At 37.5% G+C, this 15,369-nt stretch overlaps 1 protein-coding gene across 1 annotated transcript; it reads left to right on the forward strand.

Moving 5' to 3' along the window:
• The first annotated feature begins 4,814 nt into the window (after positions 1–4,814).
• Positions 4,815–5,786, forward strand: LOC126075338 (olfactory receptor 14J1). Its single transcript, XM_049882941.1, has one exon. The coding sequence runs from the start codon at positions 4,815–4,817 to the stop codon at positions 5,784–5,786; it is 972 nt and encodes a 323-aa protein (XP_049738898.1).
• Positions 5,787–15,369: the final 9,583 nt, after the last annotated feature.

Below are 15,369 nucleotides of genomic sequence, written 5' to 3' on the forward strand. Positions count from 1 at the left end.
ATGGAGAAGGTATCTAGTGGTAGGAATTCCAGACAGAAAGAATAGCATGATTAAAAAAAAGATTTTTCTAACTGAGCATAATGTAGCAATACGATTGGTACATTAAGAGTAATCTAAGTAATTCAGCATTACTAAAGTGTGTGTTTGACATGGGGATGGGAAAGTCACAATGAGAGATAATACTGGAAAGGCAGTCGGGAACATGTTGTGGAAATATTGTTTGCCATCTTAAGTTTTTTGGTCATTATTATATAATCAATAATGCAAACAAAGAGTTAAAAAGCAAAATCTGAAATGTAACAGATGATCATCCCGGCAACAGCATAGAAGTTGGATGGGAGGGACATTGAACTTCAGAACAAGATTGCCAGAGATGATGAAAATGTTAACTTATGTAGAAGTGGTACAACAGAAAGCAATAAAATTTGGATGCTCGATTGGATGTGCCATCCTTTAAAGTAGAGACCAGTGGCAGGGAGATGGTTGGGAAAAAAGATGAAGTTTCAATTTGAGAGCCTCAGTTGGAGGTGGTTGTATGCCAACCATGAAGGTATATATGAGAATCTGGAGCTGAGATCTATGGAAATGCTTGAAACATTCTCACCCAGTATGTGTGCAAATCATGTAGAAAAGCAGCTAACTCATCTCCTTTAAATGGCTCTTAAAAAATATTTTTAGTAACAAAAAAGGACAAAAAAGAGATCAAGTACAGAGTTTTGAATACCATCAAATTTCAGTAGGTATATAGAGAGGACTCAGCCAAAGAGAGTGATATCCATACAGGGGAGAACCAGCAGGGCATGCCATCACAGACCAAAGGAAGAGAGATGTTCTAGAAGGAAAAACTGTACAGTAATATCATATATTCGAGAAAGAAAATTTAAAATAATAATAAGAGCACACTGAATTTACTATTGAGATGGTCATTTGTGGATTCGCTAGAGGTGCTTAGGAGGACTCATAAGGATAGAAGCATGACAATCATGGTTCAAAAATGAATGAGATGTTAGAGCGAACCCAGAAATAAACACTGTTCTCTTAGGAGCACGGCTATAAAGAGAACAACAACAGCAAAACTAAACCTGTTGTCATTGAGTTGATTCCAACTCATGGCGACCCTGTAGGACAGAGTACAACTGCCCATAGAGTTTCCCAAGGAGCAGCTGGTAGAATCAAACTGCCAACATTTTGGTTAGCAGCCTGAGCTCTTAACCATTGCACCACCAGGGCTAAGAGAGACCTTAAGAAAGAACTAAAAGTGGAGTTACAGCTTTTCTTTTAGCAAAAGAGCAGATTGCCACTTACAAAAAGCTAGCATAGGGAGAAGGGGGTAACCTGGAAAGGAGGAACGAGCTCTCTCCCTCTCTCTCTCTTTGAAGAGTGAGCAGTTAGAAAATTGTAGAGATAATTTCATTTGTATGTAGGTAGGAAATTGAGGGACTTCGCACCTAACTAGCCACATTTTCTTATCTAAGTGATTGGCAATGCCGCCTCCAGGAAACAAGAGGAGAGCAGTGAGGAAGCCGCTTAATGAGTGCTGTACTTTCTGAACAGCTTCTGTGATAAATTAGAGAGAGTCTTATTGAAAGCAGGAGATCTACTTTCAGGAAAATACAATGTTTCAACAAATGGGAGCTCAAAAATAGGGGACAAGGTGTAGAAATATTTTACAGGATAAAATAAATTTGCAAATACATGGTTAGTGAAGGAAGAAAAAAATCTGTTTTGAAAGCAAATAATGTACAGAGAAGACACCATACTTTCAAAAAAACGTTAGTTCTACTCTAAGATAAAGAATTATCAGTGGGGTGAAATGCAGGTATTAATGATATTAATTATATCTCCATAGAAATAGGGTTCCCTACCTTCCCATTTGAGAAGTGATGCATAAATACAATTTGCAAAGAGTGAAATTAAAATAATAAAAATCAAAATATATTGATGGGAACTGCTGAGAGCAGAAGTGTGTGTGTGCGTGTGTGTGTGTGTGTGTGTGTGTAGGCTTTTTCCTGTGGTTTACTTCCTCCTTCCTCCTCTTACGAAGAAACTTTAATATAAAGGCTAAAGGATGGATATTTTTTGTCTAAATTACACTAATAATGTGTATTATAAATGGAAAATATAAGTAATGCTCTTGATTTTCAATCTAGTAACAATACATTTTTAAACACAATTCAATTGCTTTCAGATATTTCTTTTAAGTTCCAAAGCTATTATCTAATACTGGGAGCAAGATAAACCAAGCATTAGACTTGTCAGCCATGGGGATTAAGTTATGCTTACAGGAGGAACAGGAAAGGGGTAGGGGCAAGAAGGCTATGGAAGCTCTTTGAAGAAAAGAAGCGTTGCCTCCCTCTAAACCCTGCTGTTACACTTAGTAAAGCAGGGGGCTGGGACCATGGGGCTAGATTAAGGGCTCTTCCAGTCCTGGTACTGTTCCTTCTGGAGAAAATGGTTCTCCTAAAACATTAGTTTCTGTGAGTTCTCAAAATAAATTATAGCAAAAACAGAATTGCTAGCTCAAGAGGTCTTCAGCCTTTTCCTATTCTTTAGCAAAAAAAAAAAAAAAAAAAAAAACACAACATAATGACCCTATAGGACAGAGTGGAACTGCCGCATAGGGTTTCCAAGATTGTAGATCTTTACGGAAGCAGCCTGACACATCTTTCTCCATTGAGCACCAGGCGGGTTCAAACCCCTGACCTTTAGGTTAGCAAGCAGCCTAGCACTTTAACCAGGCCCCCTGGCTTCCATTGTTAAGATGTGAATAAGTGGAACAAACCATAAGATCTAATGGAGTAACTCAAAATTACTTGATAACTATTTTTATTTGTCTGTATAGAATTGAAATCAGTTGTGTATATACTCAGTTAAACACATATTTTCTTAGTGCTTATATGTTAGACGGTGCAAATAGTTAAGGATGGTGCAAATGGTTAAGAATGGGGGTTCACACACATTCAGAGGTAACTCAAAAAAAAGACCTAGCTATATACTTCAGAAAATTCAGCCACTGAAAGCCTTGTGGAACACAGTTCTGGTCCAACACGCAGGGGGTTTCCATGAGTTATAATTGACAGATTGGCAACTGGTTTGGTTTTTTGGTTTTGTACGTTAGATACAATTGTCAAAGGTAGAGGAATGAACAGAAAAGATGAAGGCATAGTCTTTGCTGTCAAGAAACATAGTGAAAACAATACTAATTGACTTCTCAACAGATTCACAGATTTTTAAAAAAAGAAGAAAAAATCAGCAAGTGATTCTGATACACAGAGTGACTCTATGATTCTATAGTAGCACCCACCAACCTCCCTAACAATTTTGTTACATCTGTTATTAAGTTTTTTTGTTTCGTTGGTTGGTTTACTTTGAGGAAAGGGCACCCACTAACGTATTTCAACTCCTAGAGAAAAGGAATAAAGAATTGTTTATTCTTGTTTACTCCATTACCTAGCATTCTGCCTATCACACAGTAGGAATTAAAGACATTTTAGAAAATTTTATTATTTGCTAAAAATAAATTTGATTGAAAATGTCCAACCCAAAGTCATTTCAAGTGTCTTGAAAATTAAATGATGTTCTCTGAGGATAACAAATTATCATTTACAAGTTGTTCCCTGAAGTTTCAGTGACATCTACATGTTACCAGTTTGAGACTTGTTTCACTCCTCAAGCTTGCTCTAAAAAGTCTACACCAACCAAACTTCATCTTTTAAAAATGTTAAAAAAAAAAAAAAATCTTTTAAAGGCAAGGAATATGATTATCCTTATCTTAAACACCTTCCCTAGGTTTGCCTGGACTCTGTTCCTAGATTCATTTAAAAGGTAGTTTCAGACTGCTGAAAACCCTGGTGGCGTAGTGGTTAAGTGTTATGGCTGCTAACCAAGAGGTCAGCAGTTTGAATCCTCCAGGCACTCCTTGGAAACTCTATCTGGCAATTCTACTCTATCCTTTAGGGTTGCTATGAGTCGGAATCAACTCGGCAACAGTGGGTTTTGGTTTATCAAAGACTTAACTTAGATGGTTAGCAAAGGAAGTTTTAGTGCAAACCAAAGGTATTACATCAGGGCAATACTTAAGGTAATACTCTTTTTTTTTTTTTTTTTTCCAGTTGCCTTTGGGTCGATTCCAACTCATGGCATCTCCATTTGTTCAGAGTAGAACTTCACTCCACAGGGTATTCAAGGCTGTGACCTCTCGGAAGAACATTGCTAGGCCTGTCTTCCCAGGTGCCTCTAGGCAGTTCTAACTGCCAACCTTTCGTTTAGTAGTGGAGCACTTAACTCTTTGTGCCACCCAAGGACTCCAGTGTACTACTAAATTACTATGCATAAGAAGTAATTATACTGGTATATCAGAATCATTTTCACTGAGTTACTTGAGAGTAAAGATTTTATCATCTCTGTTAATTTTTCTACCTTTGACAATCCAAACTCTGATCCAGAAAATTATCATTACTTTTTTTAATCTATGCAATGTTGTTGAATAGTTAAGTGCTCAACTACTAGCAGAAAGGTAGGTGGTTTGAACCAACCCAGCAGTGCCTGGAAAGACAGACCTGGTCATCTGCTTCTGAAAAGCCATAGCCTTGAATACCCTATGGAGCAGTTCTACTCCGCATGGAGTTGCCATGAGTCTGAATCAACTTGATGTCAACTAATAGCAGCAATGCTTTGAATAAATGGTTAAAGATTTTCCTGAACTGAACACGGAGGACACTGAGTTACTCGACATAGGTGTATATTAAGTATCATATGCTCTTTCCCTACAATTCCTTGGCTTCCTAAACAGAATCATACTTGCTGTCTTCAAAATGATCAAGGCCAACTTGACCTCAATGAGTGGATTCCTCCTCATGGGGTTTTCTGATGACCGTAAGTTTCAGATTTTACATGCACTGCTATTTTTGGTGACATACCTCCTGGCCTTGACAGGCAATCTGCTCATTATCACCATCATTACCTTGGACCATCATCTCCATTCCCCCATGTATTACTTCTTGAAGCACCTCTCGCTTCTGGATGTCTGCTTCATCTCTGTCACTGTCCCCCAGTCCATTGCAAACTCACTTACGGACAATGGTTACATCTCCCTTGGTCAGTGCATTCTTCAAGTTTTATTTTTCATAGCTCTGGCCTCATCCGAAGTGGCCATCCTCACAGTGATGTCTTATGACCGGTATGTGGCCATCTGTCAACCACTACTCTACGAGGTCGTTATGGATCCCAGTGCTTGTAGACGTGCAGTGATAGCTGTGTGGGTTGCTGGGGGCCTTTCTGGTCTTATGCACACAGCCATTAATTTCTCCATACCTCTCTGTGGGGACCGAGTCATACATCAGTTCTTCTGTGATGTTCCTCAGATGCTGAAACTATCCTGCTCTTACGATTTCATTAATGAGATGGCAGTGGCTGCATTCACAACCTCCACAGCATTTATCTGCTTGATCTCCATTGTGCTTTCCTACATCCACATCTTCTCCACAGTACTGAGAATTCCATCAGCTGAGGCACGGACCAAGGTCTTCTCCACCTGTCTACCTCATCTATTTGTGGTTACTTTCTTCCTCTCAGCTGTAAGCTTTGAGTTTCTAAGGCCACCCTTTGATTCCCTATCAGCTATGGACCTCATGTTCTCCATATTCTATACTGTGATACCTCCAACGCTCAATCCAGTCATCTACAGTTTACGGAATGAAGCCATGAAGGCAGCTCTGAGGAAGGTGCTGTCAAAAGAAGAATTTGTTCAGAGAAAGATGGGTTTAAAAGCCATTTTTAAACTCTAAAGAACCATGTGAATAAAAGACATTGTTAATATGTTTTAGATCTTTAAAGGGATGAATCTATTTCTCCCCAGAACTCTTCTTCCATTTTTTCTTTTCTTCTCAAAATCTCATTTTTCCTAAATTAAAGATGTTATGCTCTTAAGGATGTTGGACCTTCTGCCTCTAATTAAGATGTCTCTTTAAGACATCTTTTGGGAATTTGTCTGAAACAAAAGGGAAAATGCAATTAGTTTGGGGGCTGGCTAGCATAATTTATAGTTGGTTTTGACAATAGGTTCAGGTAAGGATGACTGTGTTAATGTGTGAGTATATGCACAATGCATGCATGTGATTTTTAGTGGGCCTCCTAGTTCCCTATCCGTATTAAGTTTCCTTTCCTATTAAGTACTATAATAGCTATTTCCACAATTTTTTTTTAAATGCCAGGTATTCTTATACGTTTACTTTTAACCCTAGCAAATAATTCTTCTTGCTATGCCATATTGTCACTATTTCACCCATGAGGACACAAAATTTAGGAGAGAAGAATTCATTTTCTTGAGATTTCTCAAATAAAAAGTGGTAAATCTGTGATTCAAACTAATATTTCTCTGACTCAAAGCTTGTTTATTTACCTCTATTCATTGCAAATTTTTGTTTTACCCAGATATGAGTGTGTGTGCATCAGCTATAAAAACAAGCATATACTATTATAATCTATTAATGAGATAACTATCAGATATGTGCTTTTCCATTAATGGAAACTTATATACTAATTCATTTCCTCTCCTGATCTGTAGAACAGTTTGAGGAGATGTTTTTGCAGAGTTGGGGTGGGGGTTACCTCCTGAGTCCATAAAGTACAACAATGAGTAGTACATGAAGAGATCAAACCTATGATTGTGTAAGATAATGAGTCACAAGTCTTGTGTATGTTAAGATCTGACTCATTTTTGGGTAATGCTACAAATTCCTTCAAAAAAGCCTCATAATTCATAAAAAGACAAAATTAAACCACTGCCTTCAATTAAAAAAATAATAAATTTATTGTGGTAGACTATATATAACAAAAATTGCTGTTTTAATCATTTTCCAATGTACAATTCAGTGATATTAACTACATTATTCATGATGTTGTACAACCATCACCTCTATTTCCAAAATTTTTTTAGCACTCCAGATAGAAACTCCTCACTCCTTAAACAATAATTCCCCATTCCCTCCTCCTCCCAGCCCCAACCAAAAGCCTGTTGCTATTGAGTTGGTTTTGATTCAGAGTGACCTTATAGGACAGAGCAGAACTGCCCCATAGGGCTTCCAAGGAAGGGCTGGTGGATTTGAACTGCCAACCTTTTGGTTAGCAGCCCAGCTCTTAACCACAGTGCCACTAGGACTCCTCCCAGCTCCTGGCGACCATTAATAAGCTTTTATCTCTATGTATTTTCCTACTCTAGATATTTTCTATGTGTGGAATCATATAATATTTGCCCTTTGTATCTAATTACATTTCCCTAAATGTTTTCAAGGTTTATTCACTGAGATAAATTAAACTATGTGCTCTAATAACAATGGGAATGAGCAATTGTTGAGTAATGGAGGGTTATTTTTAATACAGCATTTTTTAAATTAATGGATCTGTCTGTAACATAAATGTTTGGTCATACATTTCTTTTCTTCCAGTCTACGGTTGGAATTGATGACAAAAAATTAGACCCATATTTTACAGGCCTGGAACTTGGTAAACAACCATTCCTTTCTTTACATGTGCATTATATATATATAATATTTACACACACATATACTAGATATATATATGTATGTAAAATGTAAAGAGGTTACATGTTATTTGCATAAAATTCCAAAATGGAGCTAAACAAAGACATAATTAAAAGTAAAAAATAAATCCATTGCAATTGATAGTGTGCTACTTATGAATGCCCTTCTAGATATTTTTCTATTCATACACATGCCTATGTAAATATTATATTGCAAAGTAATCTCACTGTACGTAATGATTACTAAACTTATTTGTTCCAAAATAATGTCATAAGCATGTTTCTAGTTGAAAATATAAAATTATTGCACTGGCTGTATGTCATATTACACCTGTTTAGAATGTTTTCATTTCTGTTGTCATTATTCTAAACAATACTTTGATGAACTTCTTACTCCATACACTTATTTGTGCACATGTATGATAAGCTCCTTAGAACACACGCGTGGTAGTAGAATTCCCTTTTCTTTCTTATCCCATCACCTGTATGTGTTCCATACATCCTTGCACCTCCCTGGGTGCACAACGATCCTCTGCTTTATCTCTTTTAAAAGAGGAAAAATTCCTTGGAATGCGTTAATATTAAATTTTAATTACATAGAGTGTTTTTTCCAGCAAAAGGAATTTTGAAATTCTCAAAGGAAAGAGAAAAAATGATACTAAACAGAGATAATTAACATCGTAGAATTTCCTGTTTATTTGAGTGAGATAATTTTGAGCTAGTTTTGGTGTTGCTGTTGTTAGGTGCCATCAAGTTGGTTCCAACTCATAGTCACCCTATGCACAACAGAATGAAACACTGCCCAGTCCTGAGCCATCCTCACAATTGTTGCTGTGCTCGAGCCCATTGTTGCAGCCACTGTGTCAATCCATCTTGTTGAGGGGCTTCTTTTTCACTGATGCTCTATTTTACCAAGCATGATATCCTTTTCCAGGGACTGATCCCTCCTGATAACATGTCCAAAGTATGTGAGACATAGTCTTGCCATCCTTGCTTCTAAGGAGCATTCTGGTTGTACTGCATCCAGGACGGATTTGTTCATTCTTTTGGCAGTCCATGGTGTATTCAATACTCTTCACCAACACCGCAATTCAAAGGCATCAATTCTTTGATCTTCCTTGTTTATTGTCCAGCTTTCGCACATATAAGAGGCAACTGAAAACACCATGGCTTGGGTCAGGTGCACCTTAGTCTTCAAGATGACATCTTTGCTTTTCAACACTTTACAAAGGTCTTTTGCAGCAGATTTATCCAATGCAATGCATCTTTTGATTTCTTGACTGCTGCTTCCAAGCGTGTTGATTGTGGATCCAAGTAAAATGAAATCCTTGACAGCCTCAATCTTTACTCCATTTATCATGATGTTGCTTACTGGTCCAGTTGTGAAGATTTTTGTTTTCTTTATGTTGAGGCACAACTCATACTGCAGTCTGTGGTCTTTGATCTTCATCAATAAGTGCTTCAAGTCCTCTTCACTTTCAGCAAGCAAGCTGTGTCATCTGCATAATGCAGGTTATTAATAAGTCTTCCTCCAATCCTGATGCCCTGTTCTTCTTCACATAGTCCAGCTTCTCAGATTATTTGCTCAGCATACAGATCGAATAGGTATGGTGAAAGGTACAACCCTGACGCACACCTTTCCTGACTTTAAACCATGCAGTATCCCCTTGTTCTGTTCGAACAACTGCCTCTTGATCTATGTACAGATTCCTAAAGAGCACAATTAAGTATTCTGGAATTCCCATTCTTCACAAAGTTATCCATAATTTGTTATGACCCACACAGTCAAATGCCCTTGCGTAGTCAATAAAACACGGGTAAACACCTTTCTGATATTCTCTGCTTTCATCCAAAATCCATCTGACATCAGCAATGATGCCCTTCATTCCAAGCCTTCTTTTGAATCCAGCTTGAATTTCTGGCAGTTCCCAGTCAGTGTATTTCTGCTGACATTTTTTCATTACCTTCAGAAAAATTTTATTTTTGTGTGATATTAATGATATTATTTGGTAATTTCCATACTGTGTTGGATCACCTTTCTTTGGAATGGGCCCAAATATGGATGTCTTCCAGTCACTTGGCCAGGTAGCTCTCTTCCAAATATCTTGGCATAGACAAGTGAGACTCTCAGTGCTGCATCCGTGTGTTGAAACATCTCAACTGGTATTTGTTTTTCTCCAATGTCTTCAGTGAAGCTAGGGCTTCTTCCTTCAGAATCATCAGTTCTTGATCATAGGCTACCTCCTGAAATGTTTGAACATTGACCATTCTTTTTGTAGAGTGACTCTGTGTAATCCTCCCATCTTCTTTCGACGCTTCCTGCATCATTCATAATTTTGTCTATATAAACCTTCAGTATTGCAACTCAAGGCTTGAATTTTTCCTTCAGTTCTCTCAGCTTGAGAAATGCTTAGCATGTTCTTCCCTTTAGGTTTTCTATCTCCAGGTCTTTGAGCTGCTCTTGAGCTGCTCTTTGAAATCTTCTATTCAGCTCTTTGACTTCATCATTTTTTTTCCTTTTGCTTTAGCTACTCGAAGTTCAAGAGCAAATTTCAGAGTCTCTTTTGACATCCATTTAGGTCTTTTCTTTCTTTCCTGTCTTTTTAATGACCTCTTGCTTTCTTCCTGTATGATGTCCTTCATGGCATTCCACAACTTGTCTGGTCTTTGGTCATTAGTGTTCAGTGCATCAAATCCATTCTTGAGATGGTCTCTAAATTCAGGTGGGATATACTCAAGGTCATATTTTGGCTCTTGTGGACTTGCTCTGATTTTCTTCAGTTTCAACTTGAACTTGCTTATGAGTAATTGATGGTCTAATCCACAGTCAGCCCCTGGCCTTTTTCTGATGGATGATATTGAGCTTTTCCCTCTTTTCTTTCCACAAATGTAGTCAACTTGATTCCTGTGTATTCCATCTGGCGTGGTCCACGTGTGTAGTTGCTATTTATATTGGTGCAAAAGGATTTGCAATGAAGAAGTCATTGGTCTTGCAAAATTCAATCATGCGATCTCCCATATCGTTTCTACCACCAAGGCTATATTTTCCAACTACAGATCCTTCTTTGTTTCCAACTTTCACATTCCAATCATCAGTAATTATCAGTGCATCCTGATTGTATGTTTGATCAATTTCAGACTGCAGAAGTTGGTAAAAATCTTCAATTTCTTCATCTTTGGCCTTAGTGGTTGGTGGGTAAATTTGAATAATAGTTGTATTAACTGGTCTTCCTTGTAGGCTTATGGATATTATCCTATCACTGACACGGTTGTACTTCAGGATAGATCTTGAAATGTTCTTTTTGACATGAATGCAACACCATTCCTCTTCAAGTTGTTATTTCCAGCATAGTAGACCATATGTGATGTCCTATTCAAAATGACCAATGGTCATCCATTTCAGCTCTCTAATGCCTAGGATATCAATCTTTATGTGTTTCATTTCATTTTTGGTGATCTCCAATTTTCCTGGATTCTTACTTTGTACATTCCATATTCCAATTATTAATTTGTTTGCAGGCGTTTCTTCTCATTTTGAGCTGTGCCACATCACCAAATGAAGGCCCCAAAAGCTTGACTCCATCCAAGTCATTTAGGTCGACTCTACTTTGAGGAGGCAGCTCTTCCCGGTCATATTTTGAGTGCCTTCCAACCTGAGGGCTTATCTTTCTGCACTATATCAGACAATGTTCCACTGCTATTCATAAGGTTTTTACTGGCTAATTCTTTTAAGAAGTAGACCACCGGATCCTTCTTCCTGGTCTGTCTTAGTCTGGAAGCTCAGCTGAAACCTGTCCACCATGGATAACCCTACTGCTATTTGAATACTGGTGGCATAACTTCCAGCATCACAGCAACACACAATCCCCACAGTACAAGAAACTGACAGACATGTGGGGGGAGCTAGGTTTAAGAGGGAAAATATTCTTGGAGCCTCACCAACACCCTCAGATAAATAAGATGCACTATTTATAAAGGAAGTCTTTATTCAACCAAATATGTCATTCAGAGATTACCTATCGAAAAGGAATGAAATGCCTGCAAAAATTGGCAGATTAATCTTAAGAAGTCACACACCTCAATGATGGAGTTATCATGGGCAGTTTCTCAATTTGTTCTTTGTTCCCTTTTTCATTTATTTGTTCATCCCAAATTTCTCATCTCAGTAAATCTTCTGTCCACCTTTTGTTGAAGTCAGATCCTTGAATATTCCCATTTACTCAATGCTTTCATCCAATCAATCAGCACTATTGATTATATCTTTTATTTCTATTGTCATCTTTTTGGTCCAGACAAACATTATGTTGGACTGGTCCATTGGAACAGCCTTATAACTGGTTTCCACAAACTTTCAATTTTTAATGAAATATAAATTTTATTTTGAATACAACTTTTTTTTCTCTGTTTTGCATTTTCATCAACTTTATTATGGCAAAATTTACATATAGCATATTGCATCCATTTACATTCTATAAACCCAAAAACCCAAACCCACTGTTGGGGAGTCATTCTGACTCAGAGACACTCTATAGGACAGAGTGGAACTGCCCCATAGGGTTTCCAAGGAGCCAGAGGCTGGTGGATTTAAATTACTGACCTTTTGGCTAGCAGCCAAGCTCTTAACCATCGTGCCACTGGCGATTATGTATGCTGATTAAACCACCACTCATAATCAAGATACTGAACATTTTCATTACCTCCTAAAGATTCTTGCTTCTTTTTTTTGGTCCTTCCTTCCTCTTTCCTTGCCCCCAAAACTGCTAACCTGTTTTCTGCCACTATATATTAGTTTGCCTTTTCCAGGATTTTATATTAGTGAAATTATATTCACTCTTTGGTGTCAAGCTTCTTTTGCTGAGCATAATGTGTTTGAGATCGATTTACAGTTGGGTTCTCTTTTCTTGCTAAATTGTATTCCATTATACAAATATATCATATTTTGTTTATTTACCCAGTGGTTTGTGAACAATTGGGTTGTTTCTGGTTTGAGGCTATTATAAATAAAGCTTTTTATGAATAATTGTGTACAAGTCATTTTGTTGACATATGTTTTGATTTTTTTTTTTTAAATAAATCCTTAGGACTGGAATACCAAACACTCATTGCCATCAAGAAGATTCTGACTCACAGTGACCCTATATGACAGAGAAGGACTGCCCCACAGGATCTCTAAGACTATGAATCTTTACAGAAGCAGATGACCACATTTTTCTACCACAGAGCTGCTGGTAGACTCAAACCGCTGACCTTTGGGTTAGTAACTGAGTGCTTAACCACTATGCCACCAGGGCTCCTTTTTAAGGCCTAGAATAGCTGGGTTTATATGGTAGGTGTTTGTTTAATTTTTAAAAGAATTATCAGACTAATTTTGTAAGTGTTTGTTCCATTTTACATTTCATAATAATATGCAGCAGTGCCTAAGAGTCCCAGGTGCTCCACATTCACACAAACACTTGGTATTGTCAGTATTTTTAATTTTTGGCTTGATAAAATATGTGTACAGTGGTGTATAAATATGGTTTTAATTTGCATTTCCTTAATGATTAATGAGGTTGAGCATCTTTTCATGGGCTTATGATCTGTTTCTGTATCTTCATTTGTGAAGTGTTCAAATCCTTTGCCCATTTTTAAGTGGATCGTAGGTCTTTATATTATTGAGTTGTAAGGCATATATGATTATGTGTGTATATCTATATATCTATCAATATATTCTGGATTCAGTCTTTTTTCAGATATAGTAGTGTTACAAATATTTTCCCCAACCTCCTGGGGCTTGCCTTTTTATTTTTTATTGGGGGGGGGAGGAAGAGGGTTCTTCTGCAGGGCAAAACACTTTTTTAATTTTGTTGAAGCCCAATGTCCGTGCACTAAGACAAGGAAAGTAAAAGAAATCTACAGAAATTTGACTAGAGGAAAAAAAATTTTTTTTTTTCTTAATCCTGGAAGATATATTTGACTACATAGGAAAATCTCCAAAAACCAACAGAAAAAGCATTAGAAAAACAAAATAATTGAGCAAATTTCTTGGCTCAAATATAAAATTTATTTCTACACACCAGAAAAACAAAGAGTGAAAATATAATTTTTAATAACTACCAATGTAAAGGAGTCCTGGTGGCATAGGGGTTAAGAGCTTGGCTACCAACCAAAAGGTTGGCTGTTCAAATCTACCTGCCGTTCCTTAGAAACCCTGTGAGGCAATTCTACTTTGTCCTATAGGGTCACTATGAGTCGGAATTGACTGCAACATGTTTGGTGATTTTTTTTTTTTTTCTGGTTGTATTAACACAGGGATGGTCAGGTAGACCAGTGGAAGAGAAGAGAGGGCCCAGGAAAGATTCTCACATACACAGTAATTCTAAATCCGTAAATTGTACTGGAACAATTAGTTATCCACATTGAAGAAAGAAAAACAAATTGATTGAAACCTACCTAACTCCATATCCAAAAATCAATTCCAGGTACATCAAAGATTTAAATATTAAAATCAAAACTTTTAAAAGTTACCTCAAGGACATCTTTATACCCTTGGAATAGGAAATAATTTCTTTACAAAAGACAAAAAATGTCTTTGTCATAAAGGAAAAGACTTATTTTAACAAATTCCACAAATTACATTAGAATATTTGTACAACAAAGAAAACTATAAAAAGTGAAAAATCAAGTACAGAATAAGATAGAATGTTTGTTACCCCCATAAGTGACAAGATTTAGAATAGTATTCTGAAGATACAAATAATTCCTACAAATCAATAGGAAAAAGAAAATGACTCAAATGAAAATGAGCAAAAGTTCATGAACAAGCCCAACATGGTCAATCAACAAGTGAATAAAAATCAAATATTTTTAATAAAATGGAAAAAATAAATTAAAACTACAATGTGCTAATATTTCACACTAATACTTGTTGTCAGAGCAATACCAAGTTAGGTAAGTGTATAGATCTAGGAGAACTCTTATAGAAAGTTGATGGAGGTGTTAATTGCTAAAACTACTTTGGAGATAGTGTCACGTTATTACGTGGGGGGGGGTTAGATGTGAAAAGGAAAAGCATGGCCTCTTGGGGAATTTCAACTGGGGGCCATTTGGGGGACAGGGAAGTAGGAAAAGGAGCTTGGAGTGATGTACAAAGAGAAACAAACTCTGCTCTTACTGGCTTATGTCTTTAAAAATTACTGGAACTTCCTGGATCAAAGGAGAATGAAGAACACCAAGGTCACACAATAACTGTGAGCCCAAGAGACAGAAAGGGCCACATGAACCAGAGACTTACATCATCCTGAGACCAGAAGAACTAGTTGGTGCCCGGCCACAATCGATGACTGCCCTAACAGGGAGCACAACAGAGAACCCCTGAGGGAGCAGGAGATCAGTGGGATGCAGACCCCAAATTCTCACAAAAAGACCACACTTAATGGTCTGACTGAGACTAGAGGAATCCTGGCGATCATGGTCCCCAAACCTTCTGTTGGCCCAGGACAGGAACCATTCCCGAAGACAACTCATCAGACATGGAAGGGACTGGACAGTGGGTAGGAGAGAGATGCTGATGAAGAGTGAGCTATTTGTATCATGTGGACACTTGAGACTGTGTTGGCATCTCCTGTCTGGAGGGGGGATGGGAGGATAGAGAGAGTTGGAAGCTGGCAAAATTGTCATGAAAGGAGAGACTGGAAGGGCTGACTCATTAGGGGGAGAGCAAGTGGGAGTACGGAGTAAGGTGTATGTGACAGTCTGACTTGATTTGTAAACGTTCACTTGAAGCTCAGTAAAAGTTAAAAAAAAAATTACTGGAACTAAATATTACAAACTTTTAATTGTTATTGCTT

This window comes from Elephas maximus, chromosome 1 (genome assembly GCF_024166365.1).
Source record: "Elephas maximus indicus isolate mEleMax1 chromosome 1, mEleMax1 primary haplotype, whole genome shotgun sequence".
Taxonomy (NCBI): domain Eukaryota; kingdom Metazoa; phylum Chordata; class Mammalia; order Proboscidea; family Elephantidae; genus Elephas; species Elephas maximus.